The 22,137-nt window shown below is 36.4% G+C and overlaps 3 protein-coding genes across 8 annotated transcripts in view; 1 reads left to right on the forward strand and 2 right to left on the reverse strand.

The window, feature by feature from the left end:
* Positions 1-11,866, reverse strand: part of LOC128876350 (solute carrier organic anion transporter family member 4A1) — a 44,986-nt gene extending 33,120 nt beyond the window's left edge. The window contains exons 1-3 of one of the 6 annotated variants that reach the window (XM_054122649.1): positions 11,474-11,866; positions 8,840-8,975; positions 2,494-2,545 (exon numbers count right to left, since the gene is read on the reverse strand). In XM_054122649.1, coding sequence (XP_053978624.1) covers positions 2,494-2,538 — 45 coding nt within the window. In that variant the 5' untranslated portion in view covers positions 2,539-2,545; positions 8,840-8,975; positions 11,474-11,866. Of the gene's footprint in view, positions 1-2,493; positions 2,546-8,839; positions 8,976-11,362 lie in introns of all 6 variants that reach the window. The other 5 variants (XM_054122650.1, XM_054122647.1, XM_054122648.1 and 2 more) reach the window with 5 other exon arrangements.
* Positions 11,867-14,055: 2,189 nt separating this feature from the next.
* LOC128877293 (dynein assembly factor with WDR repeat domains 1-like) lies at positions 14,056-17,837 on the reverse strand (the record flags this gene model as incomplete). Its single annotated transcript, XM_054124469.1, has 6 exons — positions 14,056-14,364; positions 14,901-15,199; positions 16,256-16,385; positions 16,495-16,679; positions 17,071-17,193; positions 17,611-17,837. Coding segments are annotated over 6 exons (1,161 nt in total), but the record flags the coding sequence as incomplete, so codon positions are not given.
* A 3,363-nt stretch (positions 17,838-21,200) lies between these two features.
* LOC128876212 (nucleoside diphosphate kinase 7) overlaps positions 21,201-22,137 on the forward strand; it is a 2,974-nt gene continuing 2,037 nt past the window's right edge. Inside the window, exon 1 of the mRNA XM_054122387.1 lies at positions 21,201-22,011. The gene's annotated coding sequence lies outside the window, so the exon portion shown is untranslated. The remainder of the gene's footprint in view (positions 22,012-22,137) is intronic.

Here is a 22,137-nt window from a genome sequence, read left to right on the forward strand (position 1 = left end):
TCAAACAATTTTTGTTAAGGAAGTTATTAGAACAAATTACTCCACAAGATTCATGGTACATCTCCCCCAGTATACTAAATGGCACGCCGAGTTTCAGTTCAATAGCGCGACTACTTTCTTCAAAGAGAAACACTTGGCAAAATATTGCTCGTTTTTGGATCAAAGACGCGAGGAAACCATCTTTCATGGAGCACAGAAAGCTTTGTAGCTCATCGAAGACGGCGTGAACCGCTTTCGGGGACTTCCCCGAGTTCCCTTTGGACGAAAACCGGGTCCCCATCGTGAACAAAAGAGGGCTCCGCGAGCTCGAAACGAGTTTACGTTGCGCGTGCATTGTGCGAGGCATTCCAGTTCAACCCCGAAATACACGTCGCCAAAGAATTCGGCTTGACTTTCATCCTGGGCTACTTTTACCAGGGTGAAAATTTTTTCCGCAAACAGCGACGTCGGTTCTCCTTATCGTTCAACGTTCCCGCGCGTGTGAGTGTGTGTGCTTTTCTCGGCGTGCCTTAGTAATCGAGGGAGCTTGGGGGTATTGTGCGCCGCCAAGAAAGGGGTGTTTCTTATTGAAACGTTAAGGTATATGGACCCTATGCATGGGGACTCCACGGGGTGCCCCAGGATTTTTCGATCTGGTTGACACAGGATGTCGATAGCTGAAGCATACTTTAGAATAATATTTATTGAAATTATTATAAGATCGTATAAGGGGATGTGAATTCTCTGTAGGGGAACTGAAGTTAATGAGGCACCCTGCACTATTTCTTATATGTGTATTAAATATTGCACAATTAAGAGGTTATTTCTCATAGCCAAAATACAAGAGCCTTTGTCAAGATTTAAATACGTATTCAGGAGATGTTGACGCCTTTTAACAAAATAATTGATTTACTATCTTTTAAACGTGACATTCCTAAAGATTTGCTGTATCTGTATACATTCGTTACTTGTACTTTAAAATCAGAAACCTCAATCGAGGTTCATTTTCCTTGCATTTAACAATCCAAGGCATCAGAATATATTTAAAAAATATATATATACATGACGAGTAATTGAGTAATCTCCTCCTTTTCAAAGTCGGTTAAAAATGCGCAACAGTATTTCCTTAAACGTGAATTTTTCACTCCATTCTTCCTCATTTTCCACGTATCTCTTCGATTCCTTTCTCTTCGAATCCCTTCAGTTTCGAATAGCCCATATTCCGCGGTGAAAATTCTTTTCGAAGTTCATCGCGGCAGCTCTCTCTCGCGTGATTAAGCTAAGAATGATACACCGCAGCTGGCGAGTTTAAAACATCGCTTAGGTGGCTCTACCCTCCGGAACTTTTCGCGGATCTTTTTTTCTCGGAGCTCGAGGTTCATTTTAATCTCGCGACTGATAAGCCAGGAGTTTTGCCAACAAAGCAACGCTGCATCCTTTCATACGCTGGCCCGTGGGAATAAACAACTGCAATATCTTAGACCGTTTTACCAACCCCCGCGCTGTTTGCCTACGCGGAAATTTGCATTCCCGTTTAAATTTACATAAGTACATGTAAGCCGAGGCCACTTCGCGGCCCTGCCACCGTTGCGTCTTTCCCCGAGATTGACACTCGTTCTTTATTAATTGATATCTTCAATGAAACGTCAATATGCGAAGTATAACAAAAATGTACTGCGGATGTTTCTACATTTTTGGCAAAGTGAAAACTACGGAAAAGTGTATGAGAATATGCGTGAATGCAAAAATATATAAAATATCAACGATAAAGTTACACTGTTTAGTAGATATATGTTCATTTAAATCCCAATTCTCCATCTAAAATAATAATCGTTTAAAACCAACAAATTTATTCATGTAGAATTCACTTTTCCTAGCACGATTAAATTTTCTTTTTCATTTATTTAAACGATTATGATTTAACACTTCCAATCCACATTTTCACCTGCTTAAAGAAGACAAAAAAATACACCTTTCAATTCATTTAGGATCAGTTTCTACTTGTGTGTCGGGGTGACCTGATTCTCTTACTGGGAGACAATTAAAGATTGTATCTAAAGAGAGGACTCAGCGGAGAACATCCTTTGCCTGGCACCAACTGTTCCAAACGTTTAAATTACTCCTACGACACTGTCTCGTTTGTTTGAAATTCAATTATCTCAATTTCGACTCCCCGAAGGAGACCAACTTCTTCACTCTTTATACAGCGTAAAGGACCTACTGGCGTCACCGATGAATTCATTCCTATCGAAACAAATAGATTCAGCTTGCAAGCTTTTATGTAATAAAAATTTACTTGCCAGAAAGTCATTACGAATTCGTTTTTTCTAAGCTCGAATCTTTCTGATCAACGTTATGGAGGGTCTTTCAGAAGAAGAACAAACTTAATCGATTTATACAGCTGACAGGAAAGTGCACGCAAATAGTTGCCAAACACCCTGTATATTTGTTTATAATTAAAATCAAGGAGGTTTACAGTGCAATATGGCAAGAATGGTATTAATATAAACTTACCGCGCCCTCAGGTGTGACGTACGCCAAATTATCAATTCCAGTCATGATTCACCTGAAAAATAAAATACTATTTATTATTTTAGAGAAACATGATCGTGAAACACGTAATGTTTCTGTTTACATAAAATTTGAAGCAGCCTGATGCACACAACGCAAGTATTATTTATTACAAAGACTTTATTTGAACTCGTATTATTAAAATTGAAATTATATTCTTCAGTCTTCCACATTTTAATTTCGATTTTAATCGTGATATTTACAAATCCGAAGGTGGCTCCAATCCAAGAGTCGAATCGTTGCAATAAACAATGCTTGTTATAGTTGTGCAACTCCCGTTATCAAATCTGCTCGTGCAGCATTTTTACGCCACGAAAATTTAGCGCATTCTCGAACCGTAAGACAACGGTCGTGAAGTGCGAATGAACCGTAATGGGGTTGATAACAATCGAAGTAACAAGGTAATAGATCCTCCGGTTAAATTATTATGCACGACCGCGAGGAATGTCTTTGTGCAAAAAGTCTTTGGCGAGTGGTATTCTTCGAGAGAAAATGAAGCTATCGATATCAGTTTTACGACGAATCTTTGGGGAAAAATAAATGGATTTTTAAGAAAAAATAAAATATAATCAAAGATTAGGAAGACTCGTCCGGATTTCAAGAATTTAATAAAAGAGAGAAACAAAACTCGGGTATTTTCAATTTTCACTTTCTTAGCTGCACTCGAACTGAACATTTATATTCACAATTGTACTCTATACAACTATAAATTATATAAAAGTGGGTGGTTTAACTTAATAAAAAAGGGAAGTAAAACACGCGTCTTTTAAATTTCCATGGTTTGAAAAAACCATTCTATTGCAAATGATTTCTTTTTTCTAGGGTAGTTTTTTTCGGAGTTTACAAGGTTATCGATGTTTTTTTGCGTATAAATGTATAATTTTTTGTATCGCATCGTGTAGCTGATGTAAACATACGTTTACGTACATTACACATTACGAAATGACCTTTGAGTTCAAAAATTAAATGGAAACGAAAAATTGTTGTCTGTCGAGACTTTACAGAAGAAGACGTCGTTCGGGAATCCCTAAGAGTAAATAAACATGTTCACTATCATGAAACCCCATTATGAAATTTGTAATACTTTTTGACGAACCTATTCTTTAAACTGTCATTGCAATAAATGCTCGAAATGGTGCCCCTCCACATCGATACATTTTTTGAAACGTAGAATAAGAGACTCTCTGGCCTTTTCAAATGTTGTGGGATTAATTGCAGCACAAGCTGTTATTATTCTGTCTTTCATGTTCTCTGGCGTTGTTGGTTGTTCACAATAAACAACTTCTTTTAAATGTCCCCATAAGAAATAATCCATAGGCGTGAGATCTGGTGAACGCGGTGGCCACGCTACACGTCCAGTACACGTCCAATCCAAGAATTTTGTATGTAAAATTGGCCTTACAAGACGTATAGAATGGGCCGGACAACCGTCGTGCTGATACCACATTCTTCCACGAATGTCTAATGGTACATCATTTAAAAGCATCTGTAACTCATCATGCAAGAATGTTACATAATTTTGTCCATTTAATGTACCATTTATGAAATAAGGACCAATTATTTGGTTATTCAAGATACCGCACAGGCATTTACGGTCCAAGACCTCTGCCTATCCACTTGTCTTAACCATTGTGGATTTTCCAATGACCAATAATGCATGTTTCTCAAATTTAATTGACCATGATTGGTGAGAGATGCATCGTCGGTAAATAACATTCTCTCAAAAAACGATTCATCGTTTTCATATTGGTGTAAACCCCACTGACAAAAATTCAGGCGATTTTCAATATCATGTCCATGAAGATCCTGATGAAGAGACACGTGATACGGATGAAATTTTTGTTCATGAAGTATTCGTATTATGCTTGTTTTGGAAATATTAGTTACCCGTTCCAATTGTCGTGTACTAACATGTGGATTTTCGGCAACTTTTTCCATAATAAATCTCGTATTTAATTGGTTTGTAATATTATGGGTTCGCGTACGCTTCTTCGTATTGACACTACCACTTTCAAAAGAATGCTTGACCACCTTTCCATATGTACTACGCGATGGACAGTTGCGTTCAGGAAATTTCGCTCGGTACAATCGAACAGCTTACCTTAAACACTGATCACTTTTACCATAAATCAGAATCATATCCATTTTCTCTTGCTTTGAATAACTCGTCGAGAAGGATAATATCCATAAACTGACGAACCGTTTGAAAATGACCAGATTTTTGCGGTGTCAGAAGTCATTCGTAGTGTAAACGGATTAATTTACTCTTACAGATTCCCGAACGACGTCTTCGTCTGTAAAGTCTCGACAGACAACAATTTTTCGTTTCCATTTAATTTTTGAACTCAAAGGCCATTTCAAGGTCATTTAATGTACATATCTCAACGTATTTTTACATCAGCTACACGATGCGATACAAAAAATTATACATTTATACGCAAAAAAAACATCGATAACCTTGTAAACTCCGAAAAAAACTACCCTAGAAAAAAGAAATCATTTGCAATCATTTGCAATCAAATAGCATACAAAATATTTTTTGTACCCCCACAATTAGAGGAGATATTTAGGTGGCCTTACTTAGGTGGACCACCCTGTATAATATTAAGTATACAAAAGCGAGTGACTGCCCACTTTACACAGTTTCAGATGACTTCTATTTTATTTCACACGTTTAACCACTTTCAACGATCGATGACGATCATCGTGACAATCCTGATCCAGTGGGAAAGATACGAAAAAAATTGATATTCGATCAGATAGGGACACAAACGTGCCGCGAATCGAACGAGTCCTCGACCAGGACATCTTTAAGTTCGACACGATTTCCCCATTAGCGATCTTGCCATCGTTTTCGCCTGATTGCGTGCACCCGAGTTCCCATCGTCCTTCAAACAGGATCTTTTTAATTTCCTTCAATTTCGATATCGTTTCCACTCCCTCAACCCTCCCCCTCCCCTCTACTACTGGTGACCGTCGGAAGGTTTATTAGTTGTTTTCTTCATTTCATTCGATTGATTGCTAATTAATATTCGTTTGAAAAAGACGTCGTTCATCTGTACAGTGTGGAATACTTGAAATTATATACTTGAAATTTGACCTCTTCAAGGATAGTTGTACATACGTGTACACCTAATTTTTAAATTATTTTGAATATTGTAACATAGGAGTAAACATTAAAATTATTGACTGCCATGACTCAATATCATACTGAATTTTTCTTTAGTTCAACGAAAATAATTCGTCCCTGAATAGATTAAGACACTTAGAATTGTCATTGATTTGTGGTAAGGATATTATGTAAGTAGACTGTGAATATTTATGCATGTTTATATTTTAATAGACCCAGATAAGTAAAGAATCGGGCCTCAAATGAAACTACATCTATATTACCTTCTAAACAGTGTAACTTTATCGTTGATATTTTATTTAATTTCCAAAATCTTCACTTTCCATAAATACATAAACATCCACATCCCGTATATAACTTTCCTGTAATCAAGATGTGATAATATCGGAAAATGGTGGAAGACATACGCTATTAAAACGAACCGAAGATGGAACGAGTGGTTTCGAAGACCCTTGGTTTTCCATTCAAGTAAATAATAAGCTCGCGGAACAAGGTAATATGTATTATCGAGAAACTCTCGCTTTCTCCCACAATACTATGGCGAAAATACGTTTCCGTGCACGCTTGAGTTATGGCGTAACGATGTGAACATGCGGGAAGGCAATTGTGCGTATCAGAAGACAGCAAACCGGAGGCATTCCGTTTGCAGACTGCAAGCATGTCATTTTCTTTCTCGAGCTTAATTATATGCTCAACCTGCACGAGCACGTATTTACGAACGCAATGCCTCATTTCCTCGCGGAAAAGTACGAGCTGTTTCTAATTTCGTTTGGCTGATCATTGAAGTTTATATCGTTGAACCAAAGATCACAAAACTATTATAATTAATGACTGCTATGAATACTGACACATATACAGGGTGTCCCAGCCTAAGTGTTACAGAGCTTTAACTCCAAAACTATCGGACGTATGCAAAATTGCAAAATTGCATGGTAAAATGGGGCGCATGTTTCGGCGAGAAGGAATTTTTGTTAACTTTGTTATTTAACGAGATATGATGGTCAAGTTTCGTTTTTCAAATGGAACTATATATATTTTTTTTTTTAGATCATGCGATAGTACTTTTCAAGGCGAATTCATTAAGCTTTAATGTATTTACCCGATTTTTTATGTTTTCAAGCTATAACGCTTCAAAGTTTGCTAATTTTCAAGGAAAAATCTCGGTTCGACCCCGGGCGGTGCCGTTGATGCAGTAAGCACCATGCGGTTCTTTAATTCGATACGGAGGGTCTCGCTTGGGATTCTAGGTCCAGAATATTGGGATTCTTCCCATTTTCCTTCCTTGGGCAATTTTGCATACGGCCGATAGTTTTGGAGTGAGAGCTCTGTAACACTTAGGCTGGGACACCCTGTACTTGGCTATTTTTCTTGGTTGATTTTCCAGAGAACTGTAGCGTTAAGAATATCTACTACTGATGCTTCTACCCCAAACAAGCAAAAGAGTTGAAGAGAAAGAATAATAATGTTGAGAATAAAATAGAAACGATAGAGACGAACGAGTAAAAAGCTGTTTTATCTGTTGATATTAAACGAACCCGACCATAAAACTGTATCAGTCCGTCGCTATCCTCCGTTTCGGTCCTTTTATTAACGAGGGAAGGAAGAGCAGCGCGGATTTGTGCTTTATCGCGAGCGAGGAACGCCATTCGATTCGAGGCCGCAGGAGTAGCAGCATGTGCGCCTTGCTGACAGGACACTTTATTTATCACCGTCCGTTGCACCCGTATCCTTGCGTTCTGATTTCTTCTTTTTTTTTTGTGATTGCATGCGTGCAACACCCTCTGTGGAAAATATCGCGCGCCAACCGAGACTGGCGTTGCGTTTAAAATTTGGGAAGGTTCTGATTAATCCTAGATATTCGCCGAGTCAGGAATTATTTATGGCAACTGAAAATTTGGGAAAATGTACGAGGACTTGCATAAATTCAAAAGTATATGGAATATCGTATATGGAATAAAAAGTATATAAATAGAAGATAATAAATATCACGATTAGGGATAGTTTCGTTTAAATTTCATCTCTTTATTTGTATCTGGAGAAATATGATTTTGCATAAACATTCGTCACAATCTATGTAAACAAGTTGCTCTAAATTGTCCTGAAAGAATTTCCTTAGTTTTCTTGAAATAATGAGACAAATAAGAAAAAAGGTCCTTAAAAATTATGTGCACTCCTTGGTTATTTAAAATAAATGAATTGTTTTTGTTCCACTAAGACTATTGTCCTGGTATATTAATTGAGCATTATTTAAATATAATTTGGAATGATAATGGTTCTATTTGCCACGTATAATCGTGAAACTTGGTGTTCAGGCATGTTATAGTTCGTGCGAGGCGAGCACCTGAGACATTTGTTTTAATCTCCCGTAAATCGTGACGTATGGTACATTCGTTTCGACAATTTTTTTTCCCTGGCACAGTAAACCAGATTTACTCCCCAAACGACTCCCGTATATTTTCCTGACGTCTCGTGCGCCTGCCGCCCCATGTATTTCATTTAACCCTTTAACAGTGGAATTTCTGTACCAGATCATCGATTTTTAATTGGACGTTGCTCTGACGTCGAAAACAGATCGTATATTCGTTTAAAATCAGACGAAACGTAAGCAATTTTCTTGTCGTATTTGTTAAAAATTCACGTTTGAAAGAAAACCTTGTCTATGCATCGATAATACTCTCGAAAAGGATTAACTTAACGTGGTACAAATTTTAAATGGATTCGTTTGCTTCAATCGAATACACGCAAACCAAAGCAATTTTTATATCTGGACATTAATATTAACATACAAATATACTGTCTTACTTAAATATGGCGTACTTTTTGATTGCAATCAGTATTGTGATCGTAAGTAATAGCAAGTTTGATATAAAAGCAAACGTACACATAAAAAAAATTAACCAGTCGCAGTATTCCTCGAGAGGTTAATACAAAAGTATACAAATTATTATCAACCCTTGCCATATTTAAAATAGTTTCAAACATGGATGAAAAATAATTTATTTATTTGTAAGATCGAGTGTTCCCAATTTTCAAAGCACATTCTTTTTACGCCTTTTACAACTTCATTCTACACTTCGACACTACAATTGATCCCCCCATCCCCTCCTTCAGTTGCTGAAGAATACACAATACTCGACAAGAAAAGAAGCGTACACTTACCCACCTATCTCCACAGACTTCAAAGAATTCCGTCGATCAACGAGGCATCGCGATCCACACAAGTGCTACTTCCAGCTCGATCCACGTGCGTGTCATGTCCGACCACCCCGTCGTAGATGTCGAGAAGGCTCACCCCCTACAACCACGACGGTATTTTCAAGGTGCTCGTTAAGGCGGCAAGCAAATGCGACAGCCGCGGCGATGTTTAATTATATCACGCGACGGCTACCGAGTGAAATTGCACCGTTAATTAATTCGCGTCCTCCATGTTTCTTCTTCTTTACCTCGCCACTAATTAGCGAAGGCGACAGCCACGAAGACATTCGTAATTGACGGTTAGAGCCATGATCGCGCAAGGTTCGACTTTTAAACAGACCTGCGAGCAACTTTGATAACCCTAATGGCTAGTTGTTGGACAGAGGCATAAGTAGATTTTATTCGTTGGTCGGCAAGATTTATTCTTTGGCTTTTATGTTATTCTTGGGCCACCAAGAATTTATTATTTGGCTTTTATGTTATTTTTGGGCCAGCAAGTTTTATTCTTAGAGTTCTATGTTATACTTGAATCAGCAAGATTTGATCTTTGGTTTGTATATTATTCTTGGGTCAGCAAGATTTAATCTTTGGCTTCTGTATTATTCTTGGGTCAGCATGATTTATTCTTTGGCTTCTATATTATTCTTGGGTCAGCAAGATTTAATCTTTGGCTTCTGTATTATTCTTGGGTCAGCATGATTTATTCTTTGGCTTCTATATTATTCTTGACTCAGCAAGATTTATTCTTTGACTTCTGAATTATATTTGGGTCAGTAAGATTTATTCTTTGGTTTCTATATTATTCTTGGGTTAGCAAGATTTATTCTTTGACTTTTATATTATTTTTGACTCTGCAAGATTTATTTTTTGGTTTCTATGTTACACTTCAGTCGACAAGATTTATTCTTTGGGTTCTATATTATATTTGGACTAGTGTCAGCCTGAAGAACTGGTTGGTTAATTTCTTTAAAAATTTCACGCTTTCGCGACTGTACGATGAGAAGTGATCTCGCGGCTCGCGCTTTGCTCAACCACGTAAACTCTGTCGAACGTTCTAGAAGGTTCGAAGCCAAAGGATCTAGAAGCACGTGATGGAAGATTCGTTGATATAAAAACTACCAACATTGCCCGGCGACTTGGTACGCGCGAGAATCTTGTGTTGACGAATGGTACCGTCCCTTCGCGTCTCGCGCCACCGAACTGCTCAATTTGTCCACGCGACAACGTTACGCGAGTGCGAAACACAAGACCGCTTCAAGGTATACCTTAGCTTCCAGAACGTTCGAAATGAAGAAATGCCGAAAGAAATGCTTAACTCGATTTCGTGGTATTTATACATCTCTCCTTCAAGCGATGTCTCTAATCGTCGTATCAAATATTTAACAGAAACGAGTAATATTTGAATTTAGCAATCATACGTTGTGTGCTTATCCTTTACCACGACGGTTGAATATATATATCGCATATATAACAATTAACGCATAACTTTCGCAAGACCCAACGCGTACATACTATTATATTTACAATGCGAAACATATTAAACATATTAAACGTGGCGTGACGACGTTGATTTCAAGGAGGGAATGTGTATTCTTTCTCATAACAAATTTTCCAAACTACCATCAAAGGCTAGGTTTGTGTTCGATTAGAACGAATTCGGGATGGTAAGCCATCACGAACACACTCCTGCCGACGAAATCAAGAAAAATAAAAATTTAAATTGTCGGCACGTAACATGTGCATCAAAAAAGAGCTACTCGTTCCAATTTCTAAAATCATTCTGTTTCTTTTAATTCCTTGGAATGCTCGTTTCTCGGATTCATCGCTCGAAGAGGCACTTCTTCGGTCGATCCACGTGCTACTACGTGCCTGATCCATGCAACCGAATACTCGACAGCGAGTTAATAGTCTTCATTTACTGCCAAGAAAGATCTTTTCCCCGTTCGATTGCGTATGACGTAATTGCATTAGCAAGAAAAGAATGGACAAGGTCAACAGAAACCGGTTTCCGTTACCCAGGTTCTACCAGATTCGTTTGAGACACCGTGTGCGTTGGATTTGGGAATTTTGCTTAAAACTCCTAATTACACATTTACTTTGCCGATTGTCCGAGTTATCAAGTTTCAAACATTTGTTTTCAAGTACACGCAACGTTCTCAGGTATATCTTTTCTTATAAAATCGCTCGAGTTTGTATACCGTAATTACCAGACCACCGATTCTTATCACTGTTTCCACATTTCGCGTTCTGACGATGCCATTATAATTACTAAACCGCGGATCTTTACGGAAAATAAAACCTTTGCATACGCACGTACGAAAATTCAACCTAAATAGGAATTTATTTTAATCTATAAATATTATGAATTTTACTTTCAATATTTTTTTTGTATTATTGCATACTATATGCATTGTGTAATTTCTTGCACGTTCAAATTTCCTACAAATGCATACTTTCCGGTCTAATACTTAATATACGAATACTTACTTGTTTATCTATCTACGAAGACAAGACACGCTCGAAATGATTTATTCACTGTACTTTATATACGTTCGTCGACAATGTCATAAAACAATTGTTTACCTCTGATGAACGCACTTGAATTTTCACGCAAAAGCAGCTATTTAAAGATGAGGGTCGCTCGACCAATCGATCACGATTCTCTACACTGGCCAGGATCGATGGCACGTTTAATCTTGTCACTTCATTTTCTTCACTTCTTCATCGCTTTCAAATACACGTTAGCGTACTTGAATTGCCAACGAGAGTGGCCAGCAGTGGTCTCCCTTTTATTTTTACTTTGTTCTCTGCTTCAGCGTGGCAGCGGGTTTCGAGGTAGCGCGAACTTGAACTCGAACTCGAAGAAGCACGCGCGTTGGTCGACAGTGTCTTACGGGCTGACGAAAGTCGCCAACTGAGACACTGGGAGCAGGGTTACTCGTATAAGTATACGATCGCAAGCGAACTAGGCTTTCGAGGCTTTCAGTCTGGCGGTTGATTGATCCCTCAGAAATTTGCGCGTCAGGTACGTAAACTCGACCTATGAGCTGGGCGATTCCAGGAATTGGGAAAAAATTGAATGGCACGCAGAGTCTCCATTCAATTTTTTTCCAACAATTTTTGTGTACGAGAAAAACAGCTACTTGTCCCAATTTCTAAAAATCATTCTGTTTCCTTCCATTCCTCTTTGGAATGCTCGTTTCTTGGATTCATCTTCAGTCGATCCACGTGCCTGACCCATGCTAACGAAGACTTATGGGTAGATTGCAGTCTATTACGTCAATTCGTGGGTATTCTTTTGAATTTTATTTTGCTTTTAAATCTATAAGGAATTTTTGTATGGAATATTGTACATATATTTATGTTTATTTTAAGAATATACATATATATACAATACGTGGGTACACAAGGAATAGCTTTTCTTAAACTAGATGAAGGTGATTTAAAGAGGTATGTTAATCTAAAGCGTCGATTTCCAAGTATTCTCTTTGATCTTTTCTTTTTTTTTTTCAATTCGTAAGGAATTTATTTATGGGGTACATACATATTGGCAGATGTAGTTTTGAAGAACTGAGAATTTGGAGAAAAACCTGATAAAATAGATTCCCTTACAGTTCTAGACTAGGGTACATACATATATACTTTTGCAGATGTAGTTTTGAAGGTCTGAGAATTTAGAGAAGAACCTAACAAAATTTCTTTAAAATTCTAGACTAGAACTATTGTTCTTTATTTCTGTAAATTCTTATGCAAAGTGCTAATTTAAAAGCAGCATACATTCACAACGAAATTAAATTTATCTCGTCGCTGTTTAAAAGTGGGAACACAAGCCAGATTTAGTATCGCGGACTCTTGACGCATTTCCGAGGCACGATCGCGTGCCACGTGCATAGTACAAATTCAAACTATCAAGGGAACTATGCGTGTGTCACATTCTGTTTTTAACAACATCTGTTTTATGTCTAAATTAACATACTGACAAAATTATTTACATAATTTAGAATTCTTATTCTCGAGATGCCAAGAGTCATGTCTTACCACTGCTTATCGTTTACTCTCGTTATGTCACAAGTACAGCGATATTTAATCAACAGGCGTGATATTGTTTTAATTGCAGTGCTGTAATTCTAGAGTCTTATGCAACGAATTTTAATTAAACGGCAGCGAGTCGAAGCATGCTTCATTATGAAACGCTTACGGTAAGATTTCTCGAAACATTGAGTTACAAATCGATGGTGCTTAATATTAATTACAGAATATTACGTTATTAAGTGTAATGAAAAAAATATAGCATTTTATATATAGTATTCTACGTATTTTAATTGCTATAATAATCTTGTCTAGATTAAATTAATGAAATCGACTGCAACATTTCATTTCAACTTGGATAAAAATTTATTAATACTTGACCAGTATCTCTAATTAATCACCATGGCATTTAATATTAATTGCAGAATCTTTTTGGGTATTATGCTTGTAATACGTCGTTTATTCCATAAGAAATACCAGTATACTGAGAATATTACTCTGATTATTACATTTTAAATATTATCTTGGTTTCGATATTGTGCTTCATCTATTAATTAGTTAACTATACTTTAAATATTCACGCAATAGATATTCTACCCATATATATTTTAACAAACAGCCGTTAACAATGATTCCATTACTTCACAACGATTACCAAGCGTATAAAAACATATCTACCTCGAATAATTATAAATTTGGTTTATCACAAGCGTTAAATTGACTATTAAAGTTTCCTCTCAACTATGCTTTATGCTGATCCATTATTCATTCAGGCGTCTTTATGCATTATTCAAGCAAGATCCCCGGCCAAATTAATTACGATCGTTTTCAAAACCGATTAAAGTTGATGAATCTCGTCAGCGAGAGTATAGGCGCGGAGAAATTATTATATTTTCCATACCAATATGTGAAATACTACATTATTGTAATAAAAAAATGTAGCATTGTATATAGTACTTCACATATTTAAATTACAATAATAATCTTCTCTAGACTATCATGTCTTATTAAATTAATAAACGTAACTGCATCATTTAATTTCAACCTAGATAAAAATTTAATCATTTTACAGTTCGTTGAATAATACTTTTTTGCTCCTAATAAATTAAATCTATAATATAATTAATGATTCTATAATATATGTTTCAGGTATTTAATTTAATTACGTCGAAATCAACGAATTTAAATGGCGTAGAAGTATACAACGTAAACTATGAACAGGAGAAGAATAACGAGCTAAGGACACACCTGAAACCAATCGAGTCACCTCCATATCATGCAAGTGTTGTCCTTGCTCGCCGTGATAACCGTATCGCCGTTGTATGAATATGCACAACTGAAGACGTCGTCTGTGTGGCCGTCGAGTGTCTGTATGCAACGGCCATCCTCTATCGACCATAACTTCGACGTTCTGTCTGAAGAGGAAGTCAGCAGGTGTCGGCCATTTGGACTGAAACACACTAAAGAAATTCTCCCATCAGTCTATGGTACATACTCCTTTCTTTCTAGTTCAAAAATGGTTTTATTTATGTATATATTCTTGTATTGCTTGAGGTACTCTTAATTATTCAAAAAACTTTTTAAATTGCTAGAATTAAAAGTATTTATATGTGAAGCCATTAAGGAGGAGATACTCTTTCATTTTGGGGGCACCAAGTAGATTTTTGTTTAACGTTTTAAGGTCTTTAAAATGTATATTTTACTAATCAAATTATGCTAATTCAGGCTTGTTCCAATTGCATTATCACTCTAGGCCAATTTCTCTTGACGTAACATAGAGATGCTTTTACTAAATTTGCTAAAATCTTTTATAAACACGTACAAATGAACCCACCAAATTTCAAAAATGTATGCCAAGTATTTTGGTTGCAAAAAAATAATAAAAGTAGCAAGGGTATCTCCTCGAATCTCCAAAAGTCCAATTAAACTTCTATCCCTTGAAATTTTGATTTGACACAGTTTGCTTTCTTCAAGATGTGGGATCGAGGATTTGCACCTTTTGACACTTCGTCACGGTGACCCTCCGCGATGGCCAGCTGCTGGAAGTCGCTGGTGACGTCCCATACACGAGCTGTGGAGTCGCTGCTCGCTGTCGCTAGCTTTTTCCCGCTGTTGTCGAAGGTCAGATCCAGGACCTCGTCATCGTGGCCTCGAAGAGTAGCCAGGCAAGAGTACATCCTCGTGTCCCAGAGCTTTGCCGTCTTGTCCATGGACGACGACGCGATTAAAGAGCAATCGAAGTTGTAGACGCAGGTGGACAACTCCGATCGGTGACCAATCAACACGTTTGTTCGACTGGAAGAGCAATGGATGATCCAGGATTCTGAGAATAGGCTTATTACTCATAAAGTAGCCAAGCAACACTATTCTTTTGACTCGATTTACAAATTTTGAAATTTCAAGTTCAAAATGTATGAAACATAGCCTATGTTATTCGGGGATAGTGTAGCTTTCTATTACCGAAACAATTTTTAAAATCTGTTCAGTAGTTCCGGTGATCACCCCTTACATACAAACAAACAAGTTTTATCTCTTTATAATGTTAGTGCAGACTGGTAGACTGTGGATGATTATATAAAATAAAATGTTTGCAAAGGTGTCTACATAAATTGAATCTAAATAGGATTTTATTTTACTCTGCAAATATTATAATGTAAATTTTACTTTCAATATTATTTTGCATTCTTGCATAATGTGTGTGTTTTGTACTTTCTTACGCATTCAAATTTCTTATAAATGGATATAAATCCGCAGTCTAGTTATTATTTAATTTCACACATACAATCGAACGAAGTAGTTATAATTTTGTCCCTAATGAGTGAACACGGATATTAGGATAAGAAAATGAATAAACAACGAACTTAAGGTGAAAGAATATTTGAAGTAAAGAGAAAGATATTCGGCTGAGCAAAGTTATGGTAAGGTTTGCTCAAATAAGAAAAACAAGGATTCCGAAAAAAGTTTTAATCGAATGAAACAGTTCACTTGTAATTTATTTTCCGTAAGTGTACTATAAATTCTATTAAATACTGTACGATCTAACGCTATAATTTTAGGCTATAAGTATAACTATATTGTACGATAACTGTGATATTATGCAACTGGAACTTGGAACTATTGATATAGCTAGCTCTAGACCGCCTAGAGATCAAGATCTCTACTATTTCATATTATCCTTTTAATTCCCAAACAACCGATAATGAAATTGCTGGTAGAAGAGAACTAGGTCACTATACTCCCATTTGTATTTTATCTACGACTACTGCAAAATGGAATTATCTCGCTTGAAAACTTAATCACTGCAGACATTATTGATCGAGAACTTAATACTACAAGGCGATTGAAACGTACGCGAATGTCCTTGTGTCCCAGATACTGACAGTGCCATCGAAGGAGCCTGTGATAACTTGATTCCCATCGTTATTGAAGTGCAGAGCTATTACTTCGGCAGTGTGGCCCTTCAAGGTCCCCTCTTCGTCACCTATCGTCATTTGTTTTCGATAAAATTACGAATCTCGAAAGTAAAGGGTCCATCAATGTAAAATGAAACAGGCATTGCCTTCTTGTAAAAATGACGAATGAAAACTTGCCTGTTGTCGAGTCAAAAATTTTTGACGTCGAGTCTAGTGAACCCGTGGCCACTTTATTCTGCATGGGCGAGAACTTAGCGACAACGACCTCGGCGTCATGACCCCACATGGTGGTCAGGCAGTGGCCTGTTCTGGTACACCAAACCTTCGCGGTTTTGTCGAACGAACCGGTTATAATTTTGTCTCTAAAATAAATTAAGACAAGGACTTTTACAAATAAAAGTATTTTACGTTGAAGCTTTCTAGTTCATCTATATAAATATTCTAGGAGACCCGAGGTTGTTTTCTGTTTACATAAAGTTTTACATCAGTATATGATGTTTCTGAATGAACAAATTTTTTCTTTACGTAAGTGCGTAGTTAAATAATATAACTGTAACACTGTCGGAGTTGGCTCTTTAAAGTAAAAATAAATAAGGAAAGTATACACAGTGTGTGCTTTCATTAAATGATCTAAGTTAACTCATCACGAAGGTAGCCATAACAATTGCCAATGATATTTAATCGACTGTATCTTCGTTTCCGGTCGACGACGTTATAAATGAATGGTTAGAGCAATGGCTAAACGAGACTTACGAAGTTGGGTTGTTGAAGGACACGGCGTAGACCACATTCTTATGGCCTTCGAGAGTAAAAAGCTCCGTTCCACTGTCAATGTCCCAAACTTTACACGTTCGGTCGTAGCTGCCTGTCAGGCATCTGTCAGGAAGAAAAATCGTCAGAAAAAGAACGCTTCGAACTTTTCCTAGACAGAGGCGCCTATTATCGATTTTACTTTAAAATAAAATAAAATTACAAGCCTAGATTTAAGAGTTTAGTGTCACCCATCACTTTGTTGTGCATCCATTGCAATGGACTGTTGCACCAAAGCCGAATGCAATTAAATTTAGAATATTTCTAATCAGATCATTCCCATTATTATCAGTTCTACTTCAAAAGAAAAATAAATTCCAAGCCTACTTTTTAGATTCGCAAACCAATCAGGCGCCTTAACGAGCCCCCAAAGTTTGTTCGGCCATCTCAGAGTCAGTCGTTATGCGCTGCATGAGATAATTGTACCGTCGCAGAGCGCAATTAAATTTAGAACTGCGGTCGAAGAATCTTAATCGGGAGTACCTTTTACCTAGTTTATCGAACGCGATGTTCGTAAGGGGCAGAAGATGGGTCTGCAAGGTTTTGTATTTGTAGTAGCGCTTCGCGTTTGTGTCGCAAACTTTGTCTTGCAGCTTCTGCAGGGTCTCCACTAACTGCTCCATTACACTTTCGGTGATTACGGGCTCGTCCGCCTTTATGCTCTCCGCTAATGCTCTTATGTCTGTTCTGCAAGTAATTATACACTCGCGTGATTTTTCAAATTAATGCTACACGTGCTTAAGGAGGTATTTTCCTTAACATTTTTCGGCTGCAAATATGTGCTTATGTTCAAGATACTTATGTTATCATCGTCATGTATATTGAATGTATTATATTATAAACAATACAATAATACAGAATATAAAGATGTTCATGCATATATTCTACATATAAATTTTATAAGTGTGGATATAATAATGTCTTGCATATATTATATTATCATCGTCATGTATATTGAATGTATTATTATATAAACAATAGAGTAATATAGAATCTATACGTATACATACTATGAATGTGTACCTAAAAATATACTGCATATATCATATTATCGTCACCATAAATTAAATAATATAGAATACATACATTCTATTAAAAATATGTATACACAAATAAAAATATAATATACAAATACTTATATTTTATTATTTCATCATACCATCTTGTACACATTCTACAAATCACTAACTTAACAAATATTTTACAAAGACCAATACCCTCGATTTGTTAAGATTATTCTTAAAACACCAATGAAATAAAAAAAAGAATACAACAAAAATGATTTCAACCCAGAAAGCAACTCAACGATAAAAAATAAAGCTGGAAATAGAAGACACTATTCGACACGAAGGTAAGTATGGGAAATTTTAATTACTCTGCCGTCAAATCCAGGAGATCGATTATCTTCGTCTTGACGTCACCACCCTGCGTGTACTCCAAGGCGAGGCCTGCGAAAAGAATGAAAAATTCCGGGAAATTACAACCTATTAATTTCGCCGAAAATTCGTGGATTCTGCTGGGTGTACCTGGCGGAAAGTAACGGAGCAAAAACTTCAGCAGCTTCATGTGGACGTTCCAATTACAGACGCGTCCAGTGTTTCAGGCAGCGCGAAAACGAGGGATCGCGGAATTTAATTATAATAGACGTAATAGTCGCTGCACGAAAATTACGCGAATCCCGGACGTTGCTGTCAGTATAATGATCAGTAACCATCGACGGAGCAGGTCGAACTGGTTCGAGTAATTTGGAAAACAACGGAACCGCGGTTACCAAGGGGTGCTTGGTCGATTCTAATCCCTTTCTTAGGCAAAGATTTACAGCCAGGGGGTTTCCCCACCGTCAAGATTAAGGAACATGACCTCTAATCGTGTACTATGTCGGTTAATATGGGTCACTGCCTACTGATTACAGGATGAGGCACTTAAGATGGCCACTTTAATGACTTCGGATATTTTTGGCGATGAGTAAAGATGAGTTAAATAAATACTCCTTGGTTCTGAGAGCGATATTACCATGTATCAGTGGTTTTTTTTTCAGGAACGTGGAAGTATAGAAGAGATATCAAACATCGAGATAATTGTTGTAATAGAATTATGTTTCTCTGTAAGAGAATACTATGATTAAATAAATACATGTAAAGTGAACGATCTTCTTGTTAAATTACACTTTGGTGTCTTTATTTTATTATATTAACACGTCTATTGTATGTTATTCTGTTGTATTTGTTATCATTTTTATGTTTGGATTAACAATCTATTTACTAAAACTTCATTTTTGAAGTATCGCCGGTAAGTTGCATTTATTCTTGCAAGTTTCATGCTAGATTAAATAAAAAATATTATTTAAACATGCGAAAGTATGTTAAAAACAATCGCACACTTCAATTGATTACCCAATTACAATTTAAATAAATAAATTTGAAAAAGCCTCGTTTACGGACCCACAAATGATATCGCCCGAAGCACAAGCTGCTCAAGTGAATGTGTAAGAAAGAGAAAGGATCATGAAAGACGGATAGCGACACGCCACCGAATGTTGGTAAACATTATCAATAATTTTCTAACTTCTCAAGAAAAATTCATCCACTTTTGCAATTTTGTTGTCAAGTATAGATCACTAGCAATATTCAAGGACCATTTTCGATACGATTTCCATTGTTATGAAGTGATAATTAATTATTGTTCGTCAACGTTAAACCTATATATATATATATATGTACACCGGTACACGGCGTTGTTCACACCTCGCATTAATCGATTGTTTATTAATTATCAGCAGATAATTTCTGCACTTTGATGCATCTTGAATAAAATCTGGACTAGTAGCAACTTTCTATGGCCTTTCGCGATACGATTTTTCGATGAGATAACCTACGCGAAATTGTTTATGAAGAGTGACAGGTATCCTTCGTGTGAGTACGAGAGAGAACGAAACATGTGCGACAAGGATAGATAACGTTTTTTTTTTTATAGTATATGTATATGTATGCTTGGAATCCATGTATGAAATATAGCTATCGTTCGTGATCGGCGACTGCCTCGATGTTACGAAGAGATATATAATAATTTATATGATGTTTCGCTTTTGAATAGTTTTACACAAATGTTACAGAATACAAAGAATATATGAAAAGTCTAACTTTCAGGCTCGGCTTGCAAATGATTAACTGAGTATGTATAATATTAGAATTAAGTATAACACAAAAACCTAATATCCCAGTCCAGAGTGAGAATGAGTGTAAACAAATAAGAATGAATGATGCATATTAAACAAAAGGAAAAATATTGTTTCTTAAATATAAATAATTTAATGAAGAAATAAAATAGAGACCAAGTATGGAAGGATGAAAGTTTAAAATAAAATGTAAAGAATGATAAAGGAATGGATGGACGAGAACAAGAAAATCATATAAGTTGTAATAAATGTTAAAAATAGTGCATCACACAGTAGTGTATTCAGGATGTAAACTTTCCTTACAATCCACGCAACGCAATCAACGCGACAGACTCGCCATCTCGCGTACAAACTCCCGAAACTCGAGTGCATGTGAAAGAGAGGGAAAGGAATATATAAGACAAGGATAGAGTGAGCTCAGGGTAAGATAGAGAAAGGTATATAGAAGACAAGGATACAGCGAGCGTGAGGGAAAGAGAGAGAAAGATATATATAAGACAAGGATACAGTTAGGGTGAGCGAAAGAGAGAGAACGGAACATGTGCGACAAGGATAGCGATTGCGGTGGCGCCATCTGCTAACAGAACGCTCAAGCTTGTCATGAAATAGTTCCACCATTTCACCGCTAGATGGCGCCAGCACTTTAAATTCTAAAAAACGTAATAAAAATCGAAAATTCCTATTACATGTCAATTTTTTAATGCTTCATGAGCATTCTCGTTAACATTCATTGTTTAATCAAATAAATTAATGAATTAATTTGCATGTAAACGTATGGTAAAAGGTTAGCGGCGAAACGATGAAACTATTTGATAGTAGATGGCGCCACCATAATCGCTATCCTTGTCGCACATGTTTCGTTCTCTCTCGTACTCACACAAAGGATACCTGTCACTCTTCATAAACAATTTCGCGTAGGTTATCTCATCGAAAAATCGTATCGCGAAATCGTATCGCGAATGGCCATAGAAAGTTGCTACTAGTCCAGATTTTATTCAAGATGCATCAAAGTGCAGAAATTATCTGCTGATAATTAATAAACAATCGATTAATGCGAGGTGTGAACAATGCCGTGTACCGGTGTACATATATATATATATATATATATATTAACGTTGACGAACAATAATTAATTATCACTTCATAACAATGGAAATCGTATCGAAAATGGTCCTTGAATATTGCTAGTGATCTATACTTGACAACAAAATTGCAAAAGTGGATGAATTTTTCTTGGAAAGTTAGAAAATTATTGATAATGTTTACCAACATTCGGTGGCGTGTCGCTATCCTTGTCTTTCATGATCCTTTCTCTTTCTTACACATTTACTTGAGCAGCTTGTGCTTCGGGCGATATCATTTGTGGGTCCGTAAACGAGGCTTTTTCAAATTTATTTATTTAAATTGGAATGGATAACCAATTGAAGCGTGCGATTGTTTCTAACATACTTTCGCATGCTTAAATAATATTTTTTATTTAATCTAGCATGAAACTTGCAAGAATAAATGCAATTTAGACAACGTTCGATGCAATACAATAGTCTTACCATAGTTTACAAAGAATTCTTTGTAAATAGATTATTATTACAAATTTCAAACTTATAAAATTTAGAACAGAGTAACATACAATAGTTGTATTAACATGATACGTCAAATACAACAAACTAACGCTTAAAACATTCAAAATACGGCAAGATAGAAAAACATATGTATGTATGTAATATTATGTACTTACTCAGCTGTTCATTGATTATGTTAACGTTGTCATAGTAATTAAATGTACGCGTTATTTTATTGACATCGACGTCATATACAATAATATTGTATATTCTTGT

This window comes from Hylaeus volcanicus, chromosome 5 (genome assembly GCF_026283585.1).
Source record: "Hylaeus volcanicus isolate JK05 chromosome 5, UHH_iyHylVolc1.0_haploid, whole genome shotgun sequence".
In the NCBI taxonomy this organism is placed as follows: Eukaryota; Metazoa; Arthropoda; class Insecta; order Hymenoptera; family Colletidae; genus Hylaeus; species Hylaeus volcanicus.